We start from the raw sequence: 14,615 nt of genomic DNA, 5'->3' as shown, positions 1-14,615 counted from the left end.
ATGGTTGCATTTTAATGTACAATCAAATTTTAATAAATCCTTAGAGTTGTATTTTAATGTACATTCTTGAAGTTTAAACATTTTATAAAATTATGGTTGTTGCGCGCTAACAATTCCATATTATGCAGTTATGCCAGCGCGTCTTCCAACTACTGAAAAACTTCTAGAGGATTGTTTTTGACCGAGAATTCATGACCAAATTCTTGCATCCATTTCTTTTAAACAACAAAAATCGCTAAGTTCGTAAAACATTTACAATCTTAGTGGCTGCTACCGATGAACTAAGCAATGAATACAGTTAAAAAAATTTTCAAAAATTGTATCGTATTTTAGGAGCATTTAAATCAACATATTCAAAACAAATTGACAATTAGACTCTCCAACCCCGCAGAACTTAAATCTGCAGAATCCCGTTATTTTTTAAACACACCTCGTACGAGTATATAAAGGTTTGCTTGAAAATAGAGGAGCTTGAAACCAAATTAGCTGAGAGTCCAACTAGCTTTCGGTAGACGTCAGATTCAATTTTCTTACGGGGTGATAAAAACTTTAATTAAAATGAAGATCAAGAATAAAGAAATAAGTACGAAATTACTAAGATACATATATACATATAGAGATATATTTACTAAGTATATGGAACTACGAAAATTCATAAACCTATTTTACTGACTTTGATCACATGCTACAACATTCAGTGGCTAAAGTGGCATTAAATTTTTGGTTCGCCAAGCTTTGGAGAGTGGCGAATCGAACAACGTATATCTGAAGCCAATGGGTAGAACATGTGGTGCAACCCTACACTAATATATCTTCTTACGCATGCGTACTGGTCTTAAGTTTCATTCTTGATGGAGAAAAACTTTTTTGTAGCTTTGTTTTCCATAAACAACTATAATTGATTTTATACACCAATATATAGTACTAGGTCTAAACCCACGGGTCTGCTATTGTGAAATTTGGGAATTATTACGTTGTTGTCGAGTATATCGTGCTTTGATCTGAATATCTGTGCGTCATCCACCCATCATCTAACAAAGTACCTGGGGATACATCTGCTGAGGCGATTGTCTGTTGTGATATAATAATGACCTTGCGTTGTTCAGTAACAACAATCAATATAATCTATGTACATACATATTTATGTATTTACACAAAAATTAGTGTTATTTTGACTTTTAACACAAAAAAGTAAAAAGTAGTAGTGACGGACACACCTCCTCATAAATTTTTAGCTTAATCGGTTAAGATCTTCTGCAGGACTAAAGAAATACTGTGTAAATTTTTACGTTTTTCCGAGGTATGCTTTAGCACATAACGGAAAAGTCCTTAATTTTTATATATTATAAGATATCGACTTTAGTCAGTTAATGTAAAGTGACTGCTATGTAGGTCCAAATTGGTTAATTAGTTGCCGAAATATGGGCGCTATCAATCTAATTTTCTAATTTTTATATTGACTTTTAAACTAGCCATTATACAATACACATTATAAATGGATATTTGATTTTAAACACAGGAGAATAATAGCATTTTCTTTTCTCAATGAATATTTTGCCTTATTATATGGCAATATTGCACAAATGTGCAAAAATGTTCAATTGAAATGCACAGGTCTGGAGTTAATCCTATAGTCAAGAGCATACAAAGCATGTGAGTTTAGAAATTATCAATTAGCCAGTGCACTAAGAACAATTATTAAATATGTTTTTGTTTCAGTATGGACAGATAGTGAGACCCGTCTTCCCGTTGACAGATATGTCTCATACCTTCCTGAAATTGGGCCTGTGAAGGCTATGAGAAGCAAAGAACAAACGAACTTGAAAACATATTGAGAAATGAACACTCAACTTTGACAGCTCATGCGAATATATTCGCTTTGCCACGAAGTTTATAAGTCCCAGAAAGGACACGTCGGATACCCTAAAAAGTATATATATATAATCAGTGTGACGATATCAGCTGATTTAGTCCCGTTCATATATCTGTATAGACGCGAACTAGTCTTTCAGTTTCTAAATTGTTCAACTGAAATGTCGTTGACTTCCTAAGAAGCTGCTCATTTGTCGAAATAGCAGATATCGGTTTTATTATCGAACAACTCAGTTCATGATATTACAATTTAATAAAACTGATCTCCAAAAAATCTTTGCTTTTTGGAAACATTATGCGTTTTTCGAATAATATTACGAATAATACCATCATAATTTTTTGAAGTGAAATAAGAATTTTAAGTGTTTAACTTTATAATTATAATTGTAATATAATATTGGGCCTTAACGTTGCATTCTAATAAATTGGTGCCAAATAATTGGAGACGGGCAGTTAAAGCAACAGTTCCGACGTCAATTGCAGCACATTTTATTAAAACGTTTTATCCAAAAACCGATGTAACCCCACTGAAAAATGTAAATTGCTCAACGCTGGAACACCTTAGTTACGAAATGATCGGCAATTGACATTATGATCATTCCGTTCGGAAAGTTCAGAAGTGCTATTTTAATATTGGAAGTTTCTATAAAAACAAATGACAGTTTATTGAAAGAGAAATAATAATAATCATTAGTTTAAATAAAAATCTCTAATAATCAACTTTCTACTAAACTTCAACAAAACATAAAAAGTCCTCTATTATTAAAAAACACATTTCTTCGCACATACACCACCTGGTGAGAGCTGAGTGTGTCATACTCTTCTCTCAACTACAAGTTCGCCACATGCCGCTTATCACGTTCGGCACTGCAGGAGCAGCACGATTCTCAAAACAATCACCACTAACCAATAGAATTGAAACTCTTTCACAGCGGTGCGCCATTGCAAACAAAATAAAAAGAAAAGAGCGGAGCGCATCATCAAACGTCAATAACAGCTGCGCAACATAACACAAAACACACACACACGGACACAGTCGAAATGGACAATAAATGGATGCCAAGAAAAGTGACCGCAAATGCTTATCATACACCAAATGCGGCACGATGAGTAAGTGCAGCAATCGCTGCAATCGTATTGATCGGCTGAAAGCTCTAAGCTCCGCGCCGCCTCACGTCGCAGCGGGTTGTTGCATGATTTGCTGCCATCTTAATACATGCATACATACATACATATGTGGAGGAAAACATACCAGCACTCACACAGCTGGCCGTTGACATTGCCTGGCATAAATTTATATTTTATGCCATTTTAATAGCGCCACAGTTGAAATGGCAGAAATGGTGTTTATCGCACATGGAATGCCATGCGCTCACCTTGTCTGGTGGCCAGTGGTCGGTAAAGGCCAATAAATGCATGGCGGCTGATCGGATTGATATTGAAATCGATAAAATTAAAGCAGGATACTCTTGGCGTTTATTGTATGATTTGGCGATCGTTGGAATATTTACAAAGCCCATAGAGTGCGGAATGCAGTGGTGAAGCGAGCATGTGGGTATGGCAGCAGTACTTTTGGTATGCATTATGAGGTAGGATACAAAAAGAATCGAAATTGAAACAGAACGCCATCAGCAGCGTCATTACCATTGTCCACATCATACCCAGCACCATTACAGTTATCGTCACCATCATCTTCACCATGAGCACCAGCAATACTAACATTAGCACTATTACCATCAATGACCCTGCTGACAAAAGCAGTTTTTAACACTTAAGCCAAATGTGCATTTTTATAGTGGGAGACAATTGGAAATGAAGTGTGATTTGCAATAGGAGAATAAAAACTGTTATTTATGATGATCGTTCGGTTGCACGTGTTCGTAAATTGTTACAAAAAAAAATATATAAATAGGTACATATATACAGAGTGACTCATATTTTATGCCGTTATTGACTAATTCAGAATTGCTTGTTATACTATTCCAGATATTTATACTCTGAACAGAGTACTATATATTAAGTTGTCCACGAAGTTTAAGCACGTCGGAGAACCTTTAATATATTTAGGTATATGATCATCATGACGAGCTGAGTCGATTTACCCATGTTCATCTGTCTAACTGCCTATGTATATGCGAAATAACCACTCAGATTTTCAGATAACGATTTGAAATTTTGCAGACGTCCCTTTAACCCTAAGAAGCTACTCATTTTTCGGAACGGCCGATATCGGACCACTACCCTACACCTGCCATACAACCTCAACGATCGGAATCAAGTGCTTGTAGAAAACGATGTTCCATTTCACTAGACATCTTCATAAAATTTGCGTTGAAGTGAGATTTCAGACCAGGAGACTCCATATCCTGTGAGTACTTCAATCTATTGCTGGAGAAAATAATCGGGCGGGTCTCGAGATATTCGATTTCACCTAAAGGCGGGCGGTGCCGCCTCCATCATCCAATTTACACTAGCTTCTTGAAAGCCCTGTCATGACATTTGGTGGGAAAATATATCTCTGGCAAATTTATCGCGCTTTAAGTATTTTTTAACACCACCGTTATACTGGGAGTAAGGAGGGTTATTCTCCGATTTCATTCATTTTCACACAGTCGATTGGAGTTCTTATATTATTTGCTCTAGGCGATTTTGGTTATTGAAGCTTTAGTAGTTTAGAAGGTATGGTCCTTAAGTTTATTAGAGGTCTGACTCACTATAACGTCATTGGGAGCATAATTGATTTTATATTTTTGATAAACGGTTATGTAGGAGCCACACTTTCCATAGTGTCACTAGAAAGTTAATGGAATACAAATAATCGAACCCGTCATTTTTGAAAACACATGGACATAGATCTTGGGTAAAGATTATTTAGCGACGTCAAGAATAAGACATTATAATAGGTTGTCAAAAAAGTCTTGCGGTATTTTCGCTAGTTGGCGCTGAAAGCGCGTAGTTCTAGTTTTATTCGTCGCATCGGGTCATGCTATACCTTTTTGGAAAGCCCGTTTCACGCGCTAACACGTTTTTGATTGATTGTCGTTTCTTTTAAGTCGTTCGTGAGTTATAGCGTCGCAAACATGGATCAATATAAAGAGAAAATGCGGCATATTTTACAGTACTACTACGATAAAGGCAAAAATGCATCTCAAGCCGCCAATAAAATTTGTGCAGTTTACGGACCCGATACAGTTTCCATTTCCACCGCACAACGATGGTTTCAACGTTTTCGTTCTTGTGTAGAGGTGGTCGAAGATGCGCCACGTTCCGGAAGGCCTGTCGTCGAAAATTGAAAGAGACCGGCATAGTAACAGCCGTAGCATCGGCCAAGAGCTGGGCATGAGTCATCAAAAATTCATTTCGATTTCAATAGAAAAACAAATAAATAAATAAAAATTCCGCAAGACTTTTTGGACAACCCATTATATTGACTAATACTATAAAAAACGACAGAAGGTCTTCTTCTAAATCGTTCAGAATCATTTAAAGACTTCTAAACACATACTTGTCTTACTTACGTTTTTATCAAAAAAGAAAAAAATATGTAGCTTGCCTCAGAAACTTGAGGTTTAACAAAAATTATATTAGTCCGAGTATTATAAATCTCTTGCTATTAAAAAAAATTCCACAGATATGAATAATCTTATGAATATTGTGGTATCTACTTATGTGAATTTTGCTCTCTACATATTGCACACATATTGCATTAAAACATATAAATGAATTCAGAGAGTGCCTAAATAAGAAGCATACAGGATTTAAGCGAAGTCCTCGGAAGCGCGCTGAACAGAGGCGAAGCTTTTAACTAATGAATGGGCAACACCAGCAAAAAAGACCAGAGCTTAAAATCACAATTGAAGTAATATGTATATAGTATACATAGAAGCGAGCACTTGTGGTGTCGACCAACGACCAACAGAATATTTTATGAGAGTTAAACTGAGTGACAGGAAGCTCGAAAAAAATAGAGGAGCAGAAAAAGTGAGTATATAGTAGCGGTGCGTGCTGGGAAATGCAAAGTTAGTGGGAGGTTTGAAAAGGAAAATTGCCAAAAAATGGTGGAATTTAAATAAATATAGTATAAGCTGTGCCGAAAGAGGAGCATCATGGACGTTTCAAAGGGACTACTACCTTTGTGTCATGATATCCACGGGATGGACTTTGTGACAGTTATGCTCACGTACATGTCACACATACTGTGTGTATTTCTATGTACCCATCTGTGGTGCTTGTGGCGCTTTCAGAGCACTTCCAGCGCTCAACTTCCGTATATCATTTTGATGGACAAGCACAGCAAATGCAAGAAGAGCAAAAGAAAATACTTTGCCACAAACAATATTTATTTATTTAACGCCAGCACATGCTGCTCGCGTATCATCACATGCTCTTTGTAGTTGTTTTTTGTATTTCTTATTGCAACGACTACGTCGCTGACCATGACTGGATTGTTAGCCACCGCAAAAACAAAATGAAGTGAAGGCAGTTGAACAAAGCAAGTGAAAATAAAAGTGCAATGCTTGTAAGAAACAAAAAAAAAAAAAAAGACGATTATTGGAAAAAAATAAAAACTATAGAAATACAATGTATATTTAAGGATATGAGTTGGGAAAAGCGCATATGTCGCCCTATGTAAAGGGTGGTCCAAATAGTGGACATTTTGGGTAAAACGATATCTTTTCTGCTGGTATAAGATTTTATTATCAGCTCTGTAATTCATTCTGACATTCCAACATAACCTATCTCTTTCGTCTAACTTTACGGTAGTATATTGTTGAGACAATTTCCCATGAAATGTTGTTTTCTGTCAAGATCTAACTCGATATTCGTTAAAAGTCTTCAATCTCGAATGGACTCTGAACTTTTAATATTCACATCATTCTTTATTCCGCTGCTGAAATTAAAGATTTTTCGTCTAAGGTGAAAAAGTGGTAATCATGCCTCTAATATAAGTCTCTTCAAAACTATAACTCTCTTAGGATGTATTGAGTTCTCATGGTCCTTTTTTCATGGATAAATGTAAAAAGTGCTGATATAAAAACATTCCGATTTATAAGAGAACTAACAAGTTCTCTGAATCTGTACGGCCTTGGTCAGCGCAAAAAAGGATACTCCGACTCGGTAAATATCACAGGAAGAAGGAGTCATCTACTACGTTGTAAGGATATTTGGTGAGTAAAGGCTTGTTTAGTTTGGTCCAACTTGTCCAGTTGGTTATACCATCAGTCAAAAAAGTAGAAAAACTGCATGCTATAAGGACCACCCTTTACATAAAACTACATATGAAATAAATACCAGCAAGTTTTATGTAGAAATGTAAGATTGCGAAAGATTTATATTTAAGAACAGTGGCAGCGGTGCGCCAACGGATACGGATATTTTACGGTAATAATTTATGTGTTGCACACAGTGGTAGTCAGCAACGTCTGTCACGTATGGATAACGCGCAACATTGCCGCAGCCTGCTGAAGGCGCTGATAGTGTGGCAGCAGGAAGAGGTTTATTGTTTTTTGTATCCCCTCTTCGTCGGTGTCTCATTTTCCCGCTACACTTTGGTGCTTTTGTTTTTCGGAATCCACAACTTTGAAAGTAAATGAAAGGCCGACATAATTGATAAAGTCGCGCGGATGCCATGCGGCGTGTGGCGCAGCGGTCAGGCGCGTCGTCCGGACACTTTTTAACGCATTAAACTGGTATTAAAAAGTCAATTGGCGGCAGCTGCGTGTCGCACAGTCGGTGCAAGCGGCAAATTCCAAATTTTGGAAAGTCTCTGCCTGGACTGCTGTAATCAAAAACAGCGACAAAAACATATCTACATGCATAAGGGCGACACTTGATTTTATAGCAGTGGAGTAACGTAAGTTTTAATTTCTATTTTTATAGCCACTTCAATCAATGCAACAAATTGTAGCAAGTTTTATTGCGCGCCTTTCGTTATGGCGTTGTTGCTTTTTAATGAACTTTTTGTTGGTGTAATTTACTTCTTTCACTTTTTTCTGCTGGCAATAACTCTTATTTATCAAAACTGCACTTGACATATTTATGACCTCAACCACAGCAACCACATAAACCACTTTGGCGCATAAGTAAGATACACTCATGGTTGTGCTTAAGCGATAGTGGGGATGCACTTGCAGAAAAATAGCGGTATAAGGTTAAGGATTAGCAAGATTTATTGGAAAATGAGGGGTTTTTATTTCATAGTTTATTGAATGTTTACTTGGTTGACTCGCCAAAGCGGGCTTGTTCTCTTCGCATATGACACAGCCAAGGGAAGAAAGGCCACTTTGTTGCAATATTCTATAAGACACTTACTATTGTGGTCGAGATTCCCGAATAACTCAGTGCTTTGGGTTTATTGATATTCATTTGTGAAGTAGAAACTAATATGTGAGAAATCTACTATATTGAAGACACTTGCATAAGTCTAAACTTCCTAACCAAAAATAAATTGGGTTTGTTCTGATTGTGTAGACCCGTGTTTGTCAGAGAGTCGATATTGTTATACTGATACGCCATATAGCCTTTTTAGTCAGGGTCAGACACGCTTAAGAATCTTTAAGTCTTGCCTTTTGCCTAAAAACTTTCTCACTGCTTTCGTTTCTTTTGTAAAATTTATTATTATTATTTTCTCTTTATTTAATCTACACTGTATTCAATCCTTATAAAAATATGTTCTTGATATATATCTTGATCGTACAATTTGGAGATTTGCTTTAGAATAATAACGGATAGAATGTTAAAACAATTCAGTGTAATAAAATAAGTAATGCTAAGTAAGTCACTATACCGGTAAAGTTTACGAAAGTATTCCAATTTAATAACTGGATCACTCGTCGTTTGTGTTGTCCAGTAATCCTAGGTGTGGATCAAAGGAACCTCATGTATGCATTAAGCGCTTTGAATGTTTTTTAAAATCGCTCGGTTCGCCTAAGCTTAACTACTACGATATTTCAACATCGTTCTAGCAAAAGCTGGAAAGATAAAGAAAGATAATAAGGGAACTACGTGACAATGGATCTTTCCGCTTTTGGGAGGACGATTTTTTCTATGTACTATAGTAGCTCATATGGTTAATATTATTTTTAATGAGATATTTGAAGTGAAGGGCGATTTTTGAATAGATTAAGGTGTCTAGGAATAAATATTATACTTAATATTTGTGGATCACTTTATCGAATTCAGTTATTTCGAGTAAGCGAAGGACGATCTTTAGATTTCACGAATAGACTCAAAAAACACAGGTTATAGTTTTTGGAAAAGGTTTTCCGCCGGACGGTTAAAAACCTTAAAATAAAAGAATAATTCGAGGATTAAGCCTTTGTTGGCCTTTTATGCTGGCCATCATTCTAGATTTTGACCAAAGACCACGTGCGAAAGAATTGAATATCCAAAAGACGGCCTGACTACAGACACTATCAACGTCGTGAGTGCGACTTTAGACTTCTTAAATCTACCACTGATCGAATTCGAATCAATATAAGGCTACTTAAAAAAGTAGAGAAAGCTTCTGTTGTTGCCATAGCTCTTACCTAGTACCCGCATGGGTGGTAAGATTTAAGTTGGTTGTCATCGTCAGAATCTAACGATAGACCCAGAAAACGTGCAGTTTCGATGGGGTCAGACCATCGGTAGAGGGGTGTTATGAAGGTGTACGCTGGGCTTGCGGGGACTCATTGGAAATATATTTGGTATTCTGAATATTTAGAGGTTTAATCTGCTACAGTATCTAGAACGAAGTTGCGAAAGGGTCTCTGTAGGTTTTCGGGACAACTCGCGCTCTCCGTCTGTTATGGGTGGTGGTTCCGCTCCAGGCGGCTTCACTTCAAGCAGATGATTGCAAAGATGGTTTCCGCAAACGGATTATTACCTACCGCTCCGATAGCACATTGTCCACCTCTTTAGCCCTGGAAAGAGCGGAGAGTGTTCGCTGTCCTCTAGAAGTCATATGATATTCTGCGTCAAAAGGTTTTTACGAGCCTAATGCTACTAGGATCGTCTTCTCACAAGTTGGTTTTTGATTTAGACCACAAACTATATGGACTTTTATTATTGTAAATGGTTTGTTGGTGTTAAGCAGTTTCTGGAAACTATGTTGATGGTTTGCTAGACTCAGGGTGTGAGTGAGTGTCAGGAGTAACAAGGCATCTTCACTAATTGGGAAAGGAGAGTTAATAGGCGATAAGGCTTCCCTGGATTGGCAGGTTTTAGTAGAGGAACCACTCCTCCGACCTTCCACGCATCACGCAAAAGAAGCGCTTTCTTTAAGTTCAATACAAATTTCGCTTTTCTTAAAGGTAAAATAAGTCTCCTTTCGAAAATGTTTCTCTAAGTGTCGCGCAATCGACATGATATGGATTTCAGCAGATTAAATGTGACACAGCTAGACATTCAATATAACAAAGTATCACGATAGCTTGCACTTGAGTGTCGTCTGCTCTTAGGTTTACACGCTTGTAGCGTGACGCAATGCGTAAGAAGCCGACTACAGTTGCTACACAACAAAATGACAAACATCAAAGCGCTCACAACGTACGCAAGCATATTTTGAAGAATTGCTTCGGCACAGGCACTGCAGCGCTACCAGCAAGTGAACCACATATCTTTTAGATATCGAAAACTCTTGGGACCGCGGTAAGCTTGGTAAGGCAAGCCCACAAGGCAATGCAGCTGTTGGTCACGGTTATGGCGTCTTGTTACAATTGCCTTGAAATGAATGCTATGTATAGCGATTTATCGAGGATGTCTGTCGCTTTGGGCATTGGATGTTGGTTGCATGGTGCTGGAGAGTGCTTTGTGTATTCTTGACGGTACGTGTTGAGTGGCGCGTGCGCACTGGCACTTGATACGCATGCGCAGTGCATGGTGTATATAAAATATACATATATGGAGGTATGGCTTCTACACATGCTCTCAGTATATACATAAATATATGCGGCTACTACTTTATTGCCCTTCAAAGAGTACTTTTTGAGGTAGTAAATTAATATCAACGCGTATAATTGCATTCTTCTACACACTGCTAATTCGTTTTGATTGCAAATCTCCCATACAAGTGCCGCGTCTGCGTACTGCAGCCCTCCTAAGTTAATCAAAACAATTGTGGCATAATTTCACGCCTATCTGCCGCGATATCGAACTCTGCCGCTTACCCGGCAATCGCGCGCAACTCGTTTGCTAACTTAAGGCTAGACGCTTCATAATGGTGCATTTTCTCTCGTTTTATTGCTTACCTGATCGGGTCTCAGACCGGGCGGCACCCAAGTGTACTCCTCCAGCGCGCAACCGCTGTCATCGTCCGAGTGCGAATGCCGCTGCATGTCGAGCTGCTGGTGACCGACCAGCGCGAAGGGCGCATGCCCCGACGATGGGTGGTGCAGCAGCGAGGGCGGTGAAGGTGATGAAATCGCCGGCGACAGCTGGTGTGGCGCATGTTGCTGTGGTTGCGGCATACCATGATGCTGTTGTTGTTGTTGCTGCTGTTGGTGCTTCAGCGATGAGCTGGAGTACTTGGACGATGAAGAATGCGCTGAATGCGCCGGTGAATACTGTTGTGGTGCATGATGCGCCAACATACCGACCGTTGAGGCAGCGGCATGCGGCGGCGCTGGCGGTGGCAAATATTGTTGCGGATGCAATTGATGATGATGTAGTGGCGGCAAAGGCGGTTGATGTTGTAGCTGTTGTTGTTGTTGTTGTTGTTGTCCGTGTTGCGGTGGTGGCGCGTGATGAAATTGACGCTGTAGTGGCAGCGGTGAGGTCGGCAAACCTGTGGCATTGGGACTATATAAAGCGCTAGCTGACGAGCTGCTGGGCAAAACGCTGCCGGCGAGCAGTGCTGATGTTGCACCTGGCGCGCCAAGGCCTAAACTGCTACTTCCGCCCGTCGCTGCTGCTGCTGCGCTGGGCGAGAAGTGGCGCGGCAGTGTTGGTATCTTTTGCAGGTAGGAGACCTGTGTGAGCGGCGTGCGACTGATGGGCCTGCAAAGACAGAGAAATGAGAGAAAAACGTGAGTGAGGTAAATTATAAGAAAATGTAATGGGAAAAGACAAAAACGGAAAATTAATTGAACTTGCGAACAACGACAGATTTTACTTGCTGCCGAGTTTCTCGGCGCGACAGAGCTGGCAACACCGCAGTAATCAATCAATTTTTACAATTTTATTTTCCGTTAACTGGCATTTCTTACAATACTCTTGCCTTTACGGATATATATATTTTGTTGTTCTATTTTGGCGGTATTAGCGCTATTCCTGCCTGTTGAAGTATGCAAGCAACTGTGTGGCATGCGGCATAACAAATTGAAAGTTAATTAAATTGTAAGTGGTTCTGCCTGCGTCGTTCCGAAAGGTGAAGTTGAAAGTTGCAACAGCAATTAGGGTGCGCTACTTTCAGCTACCTACCTTACCTTATAACTGTGCAATTGATGGTAGACAGCCGAAATTGGCACGCATTAGTTATGGCCAAATATTCTAAAATTAATAATTGCGCAAATAAATCAGAGAAATTGCTGTTTATTTATGGTGAATGATGTTTATGGGAAAGTAGTTGGACATACTATACAAGATGTGTTCCAAAGTAAACAGGAATTTTTGAATCTAGCGCCCTCTGATGGCGCCATCTATATGACGACGGGTGCGTTAGAATCTGCTATCGGTTGGAAGTGAAGTTTTTGCGTTTTAAGTGCCAATATGTTTGTGTTGTCGGTGTGAAAATGGGCTTCAAACAAAGAGCCAACATAAAATTTTGTTTAAATTGGTAAATTGGAAACATTTCAATTGATGAAACAAGTTTATGGCGATGATTGCCTATCCCGCAGCAGAGTGCACGAGTGGTTTCAACGTTTTCAAAGTGAGGACATAAATGACGATCACATGTGGGCCAATCAAAATCCGTGATCACCGGAAATTCCATCGAAACTGTGCGTGAATTCATCAAAAATCAGCCGAAATCATCATTGAAATTCATGGAAATGGAATTGATCATCTCCAAAACATCGATTTATCTCATTTTGATCGAACATTTTGGCTTACGAAAGGTGTGTGCACGGTTTGTTCCGCACAAATTGATTGACGACCAAAATTGCTCAGCATCCAAAATTCGAAGGACATCATTGTGACCGATTATTTGACCAAAAATCATATTTTAACCATTAACCACTCCCCGTATTCGCCTGATATGGCACCGTGCGACTTCTTCCTTTTCGGAAAAATACATTAGCCTATGAAAGCAAAACGTTATGCAGACGTAGAGGTCATTTAAAAGGCTTGCACCGGCACACCAGCGGCCATACCGGCCAACGAGCTAAAACACTCGTTGGACATGCTTTTGGACCGCGCAAAAAGCTATGTTGAAGTAGAAGAAGACTATTTTGGACAAAATAAATTGATTTCGCCTAAAAAACCATTTGTTCTGTTTTTTTTTTAAGACCTGTTTACTTTGGAACGCACCTTGTAAATACAATCTCTTGTTCTGCTTTTTGTGGTGTGCGCTTTAATTTTATTCGAATTTACTCGAATCTAAAAGTCTTAATGTAAGATAGGTTAGGATAAGAATCGATCCTTACAGGGATCTTACTTTTATAGCTTACAGCCTAATAAATTGATCACAAAGCAATCATTAATTAACGGAGCGCTTTGAGCTGATTACAGATGTGTTGTCTCCTGGTTCGCTGAAGGTGTGACTGCCGAGATGTTTTAACCTCAGTCTTGCAAAAGCTGGAAGATGGAGGAAAAAGTGCCTATAAGTTTCCACCTCACCTTCTTCCATGCAATTGTTACATTTTGGGTCCGACTGGATTTATAGATTTACAAAAGCAGCTCCTATGATTATGACTAGATGAATTTTGTTTAGGGCAAGTAGTATTTCGCAATTGTGCAGAGGTAAGTCGTCAACCAACACCTTCTAAGCGGTCGCGAGTTCCATTGGTCCAGTGCTAGAACGCAAGATAGCAACGAGGCTCCTACTCATCCCATTCCAAAGTAAGCTCATCGGCTATGCAGTTTGCAGCGGATCTGCTAAGACCAGGCATTCAAACGAATCTGACCTCACTTCGCTCTAAGGATTTTTGAAAAGTTCCCAAGAGATCCGACATTTTCGAGTCAAGTTTTGTTCATAAGTCCCATTTCCGGCTCGTGGTTATGTAAACAAGCGAAATTGTCGAATTTGGTATGAAGTGCTACATGAAGAGAGTCAAAAGCTCTCATTTCATCCAGAAAAACAACGGTATGGTGCCGATGGTGGGCCGGTGGAATCATCGGCCCATATTTCTTCAAAACTGATGCCAGAGAAAACGTAACCGTCAATGGCGATCATTATCGCTACATGATAACCAACTATTTGGTGCCTGAAATTGAAGCTTGTGATTTCAACGAGGTTTGGTTAAAACAAGACGGCGCCATTTCTCAAACATCGCATCAATCAATGATTTTATTGAGAGAACACTTTGACAAGCAGATAGATTAGAATTTTTTCTGTGGATATATGTAAGGTCTAAAGGCTATACGGACAATCCCGATTCGATTCAGACCATAGGGAAAAATATCACGCGTGTTGTTCGCCAGTTACCAGTCGAAATGCTCGAACGATTCATCGAAAACTGGACTCAATGGATGGATTATCTGAAACGTAGCCGCGGCCAACATTTGAAAAAGATTAGGAAATTTCGAAATGAATCACCCTTTAGAAAATTTTCGCTTTACCACATGCATACACTATAACATGACAACCAGGTTTTTGAAATTTA

General features: G+C 39.0%; 1 protein-coding gene across 1 annotated transcript in view; it reads right to left on the bottom strand.

Moving 5' to 3' along the window:
• The window catches only part of LOC120772136 (protein prickle), a 92,990-nt gene that overhangs the window by 24,077 nt on the left and 54,298 nt on the right, over positions 1-14,615 (bottom strand). The window contains exon 2 of the mRNA XM_040100554.1: positions 11,103-11,850. Coding sequence (XP_039956488.1) covers positions 11,103-11,850 — 748 coding nt within the window. The remainder of the gene's footprint in view (positions 1-11,102; positions 11,851-14,615) is intronic.

Source organism: Bactrocera tryoni, chromosome 3 (assembly GCF_016617805.1).
Source record: "Bactrocera tryoni isolate S06 chromosome 3, CSIRO_BtryS06_freeze2, whole genome shotgun sequence".
Classification (NCBI taxonomy): domain Eukaryota; kingdom Metazoa; phylum Arthropoda; class Insecta; order Diptera; family Tephritidae; genus Bactrocera; species Bactrocera tryoni.
Note: the sequence above shows the minus strand (reverse complement) of the source record. Positions and strands in the feature narration are given on the sequence as shown.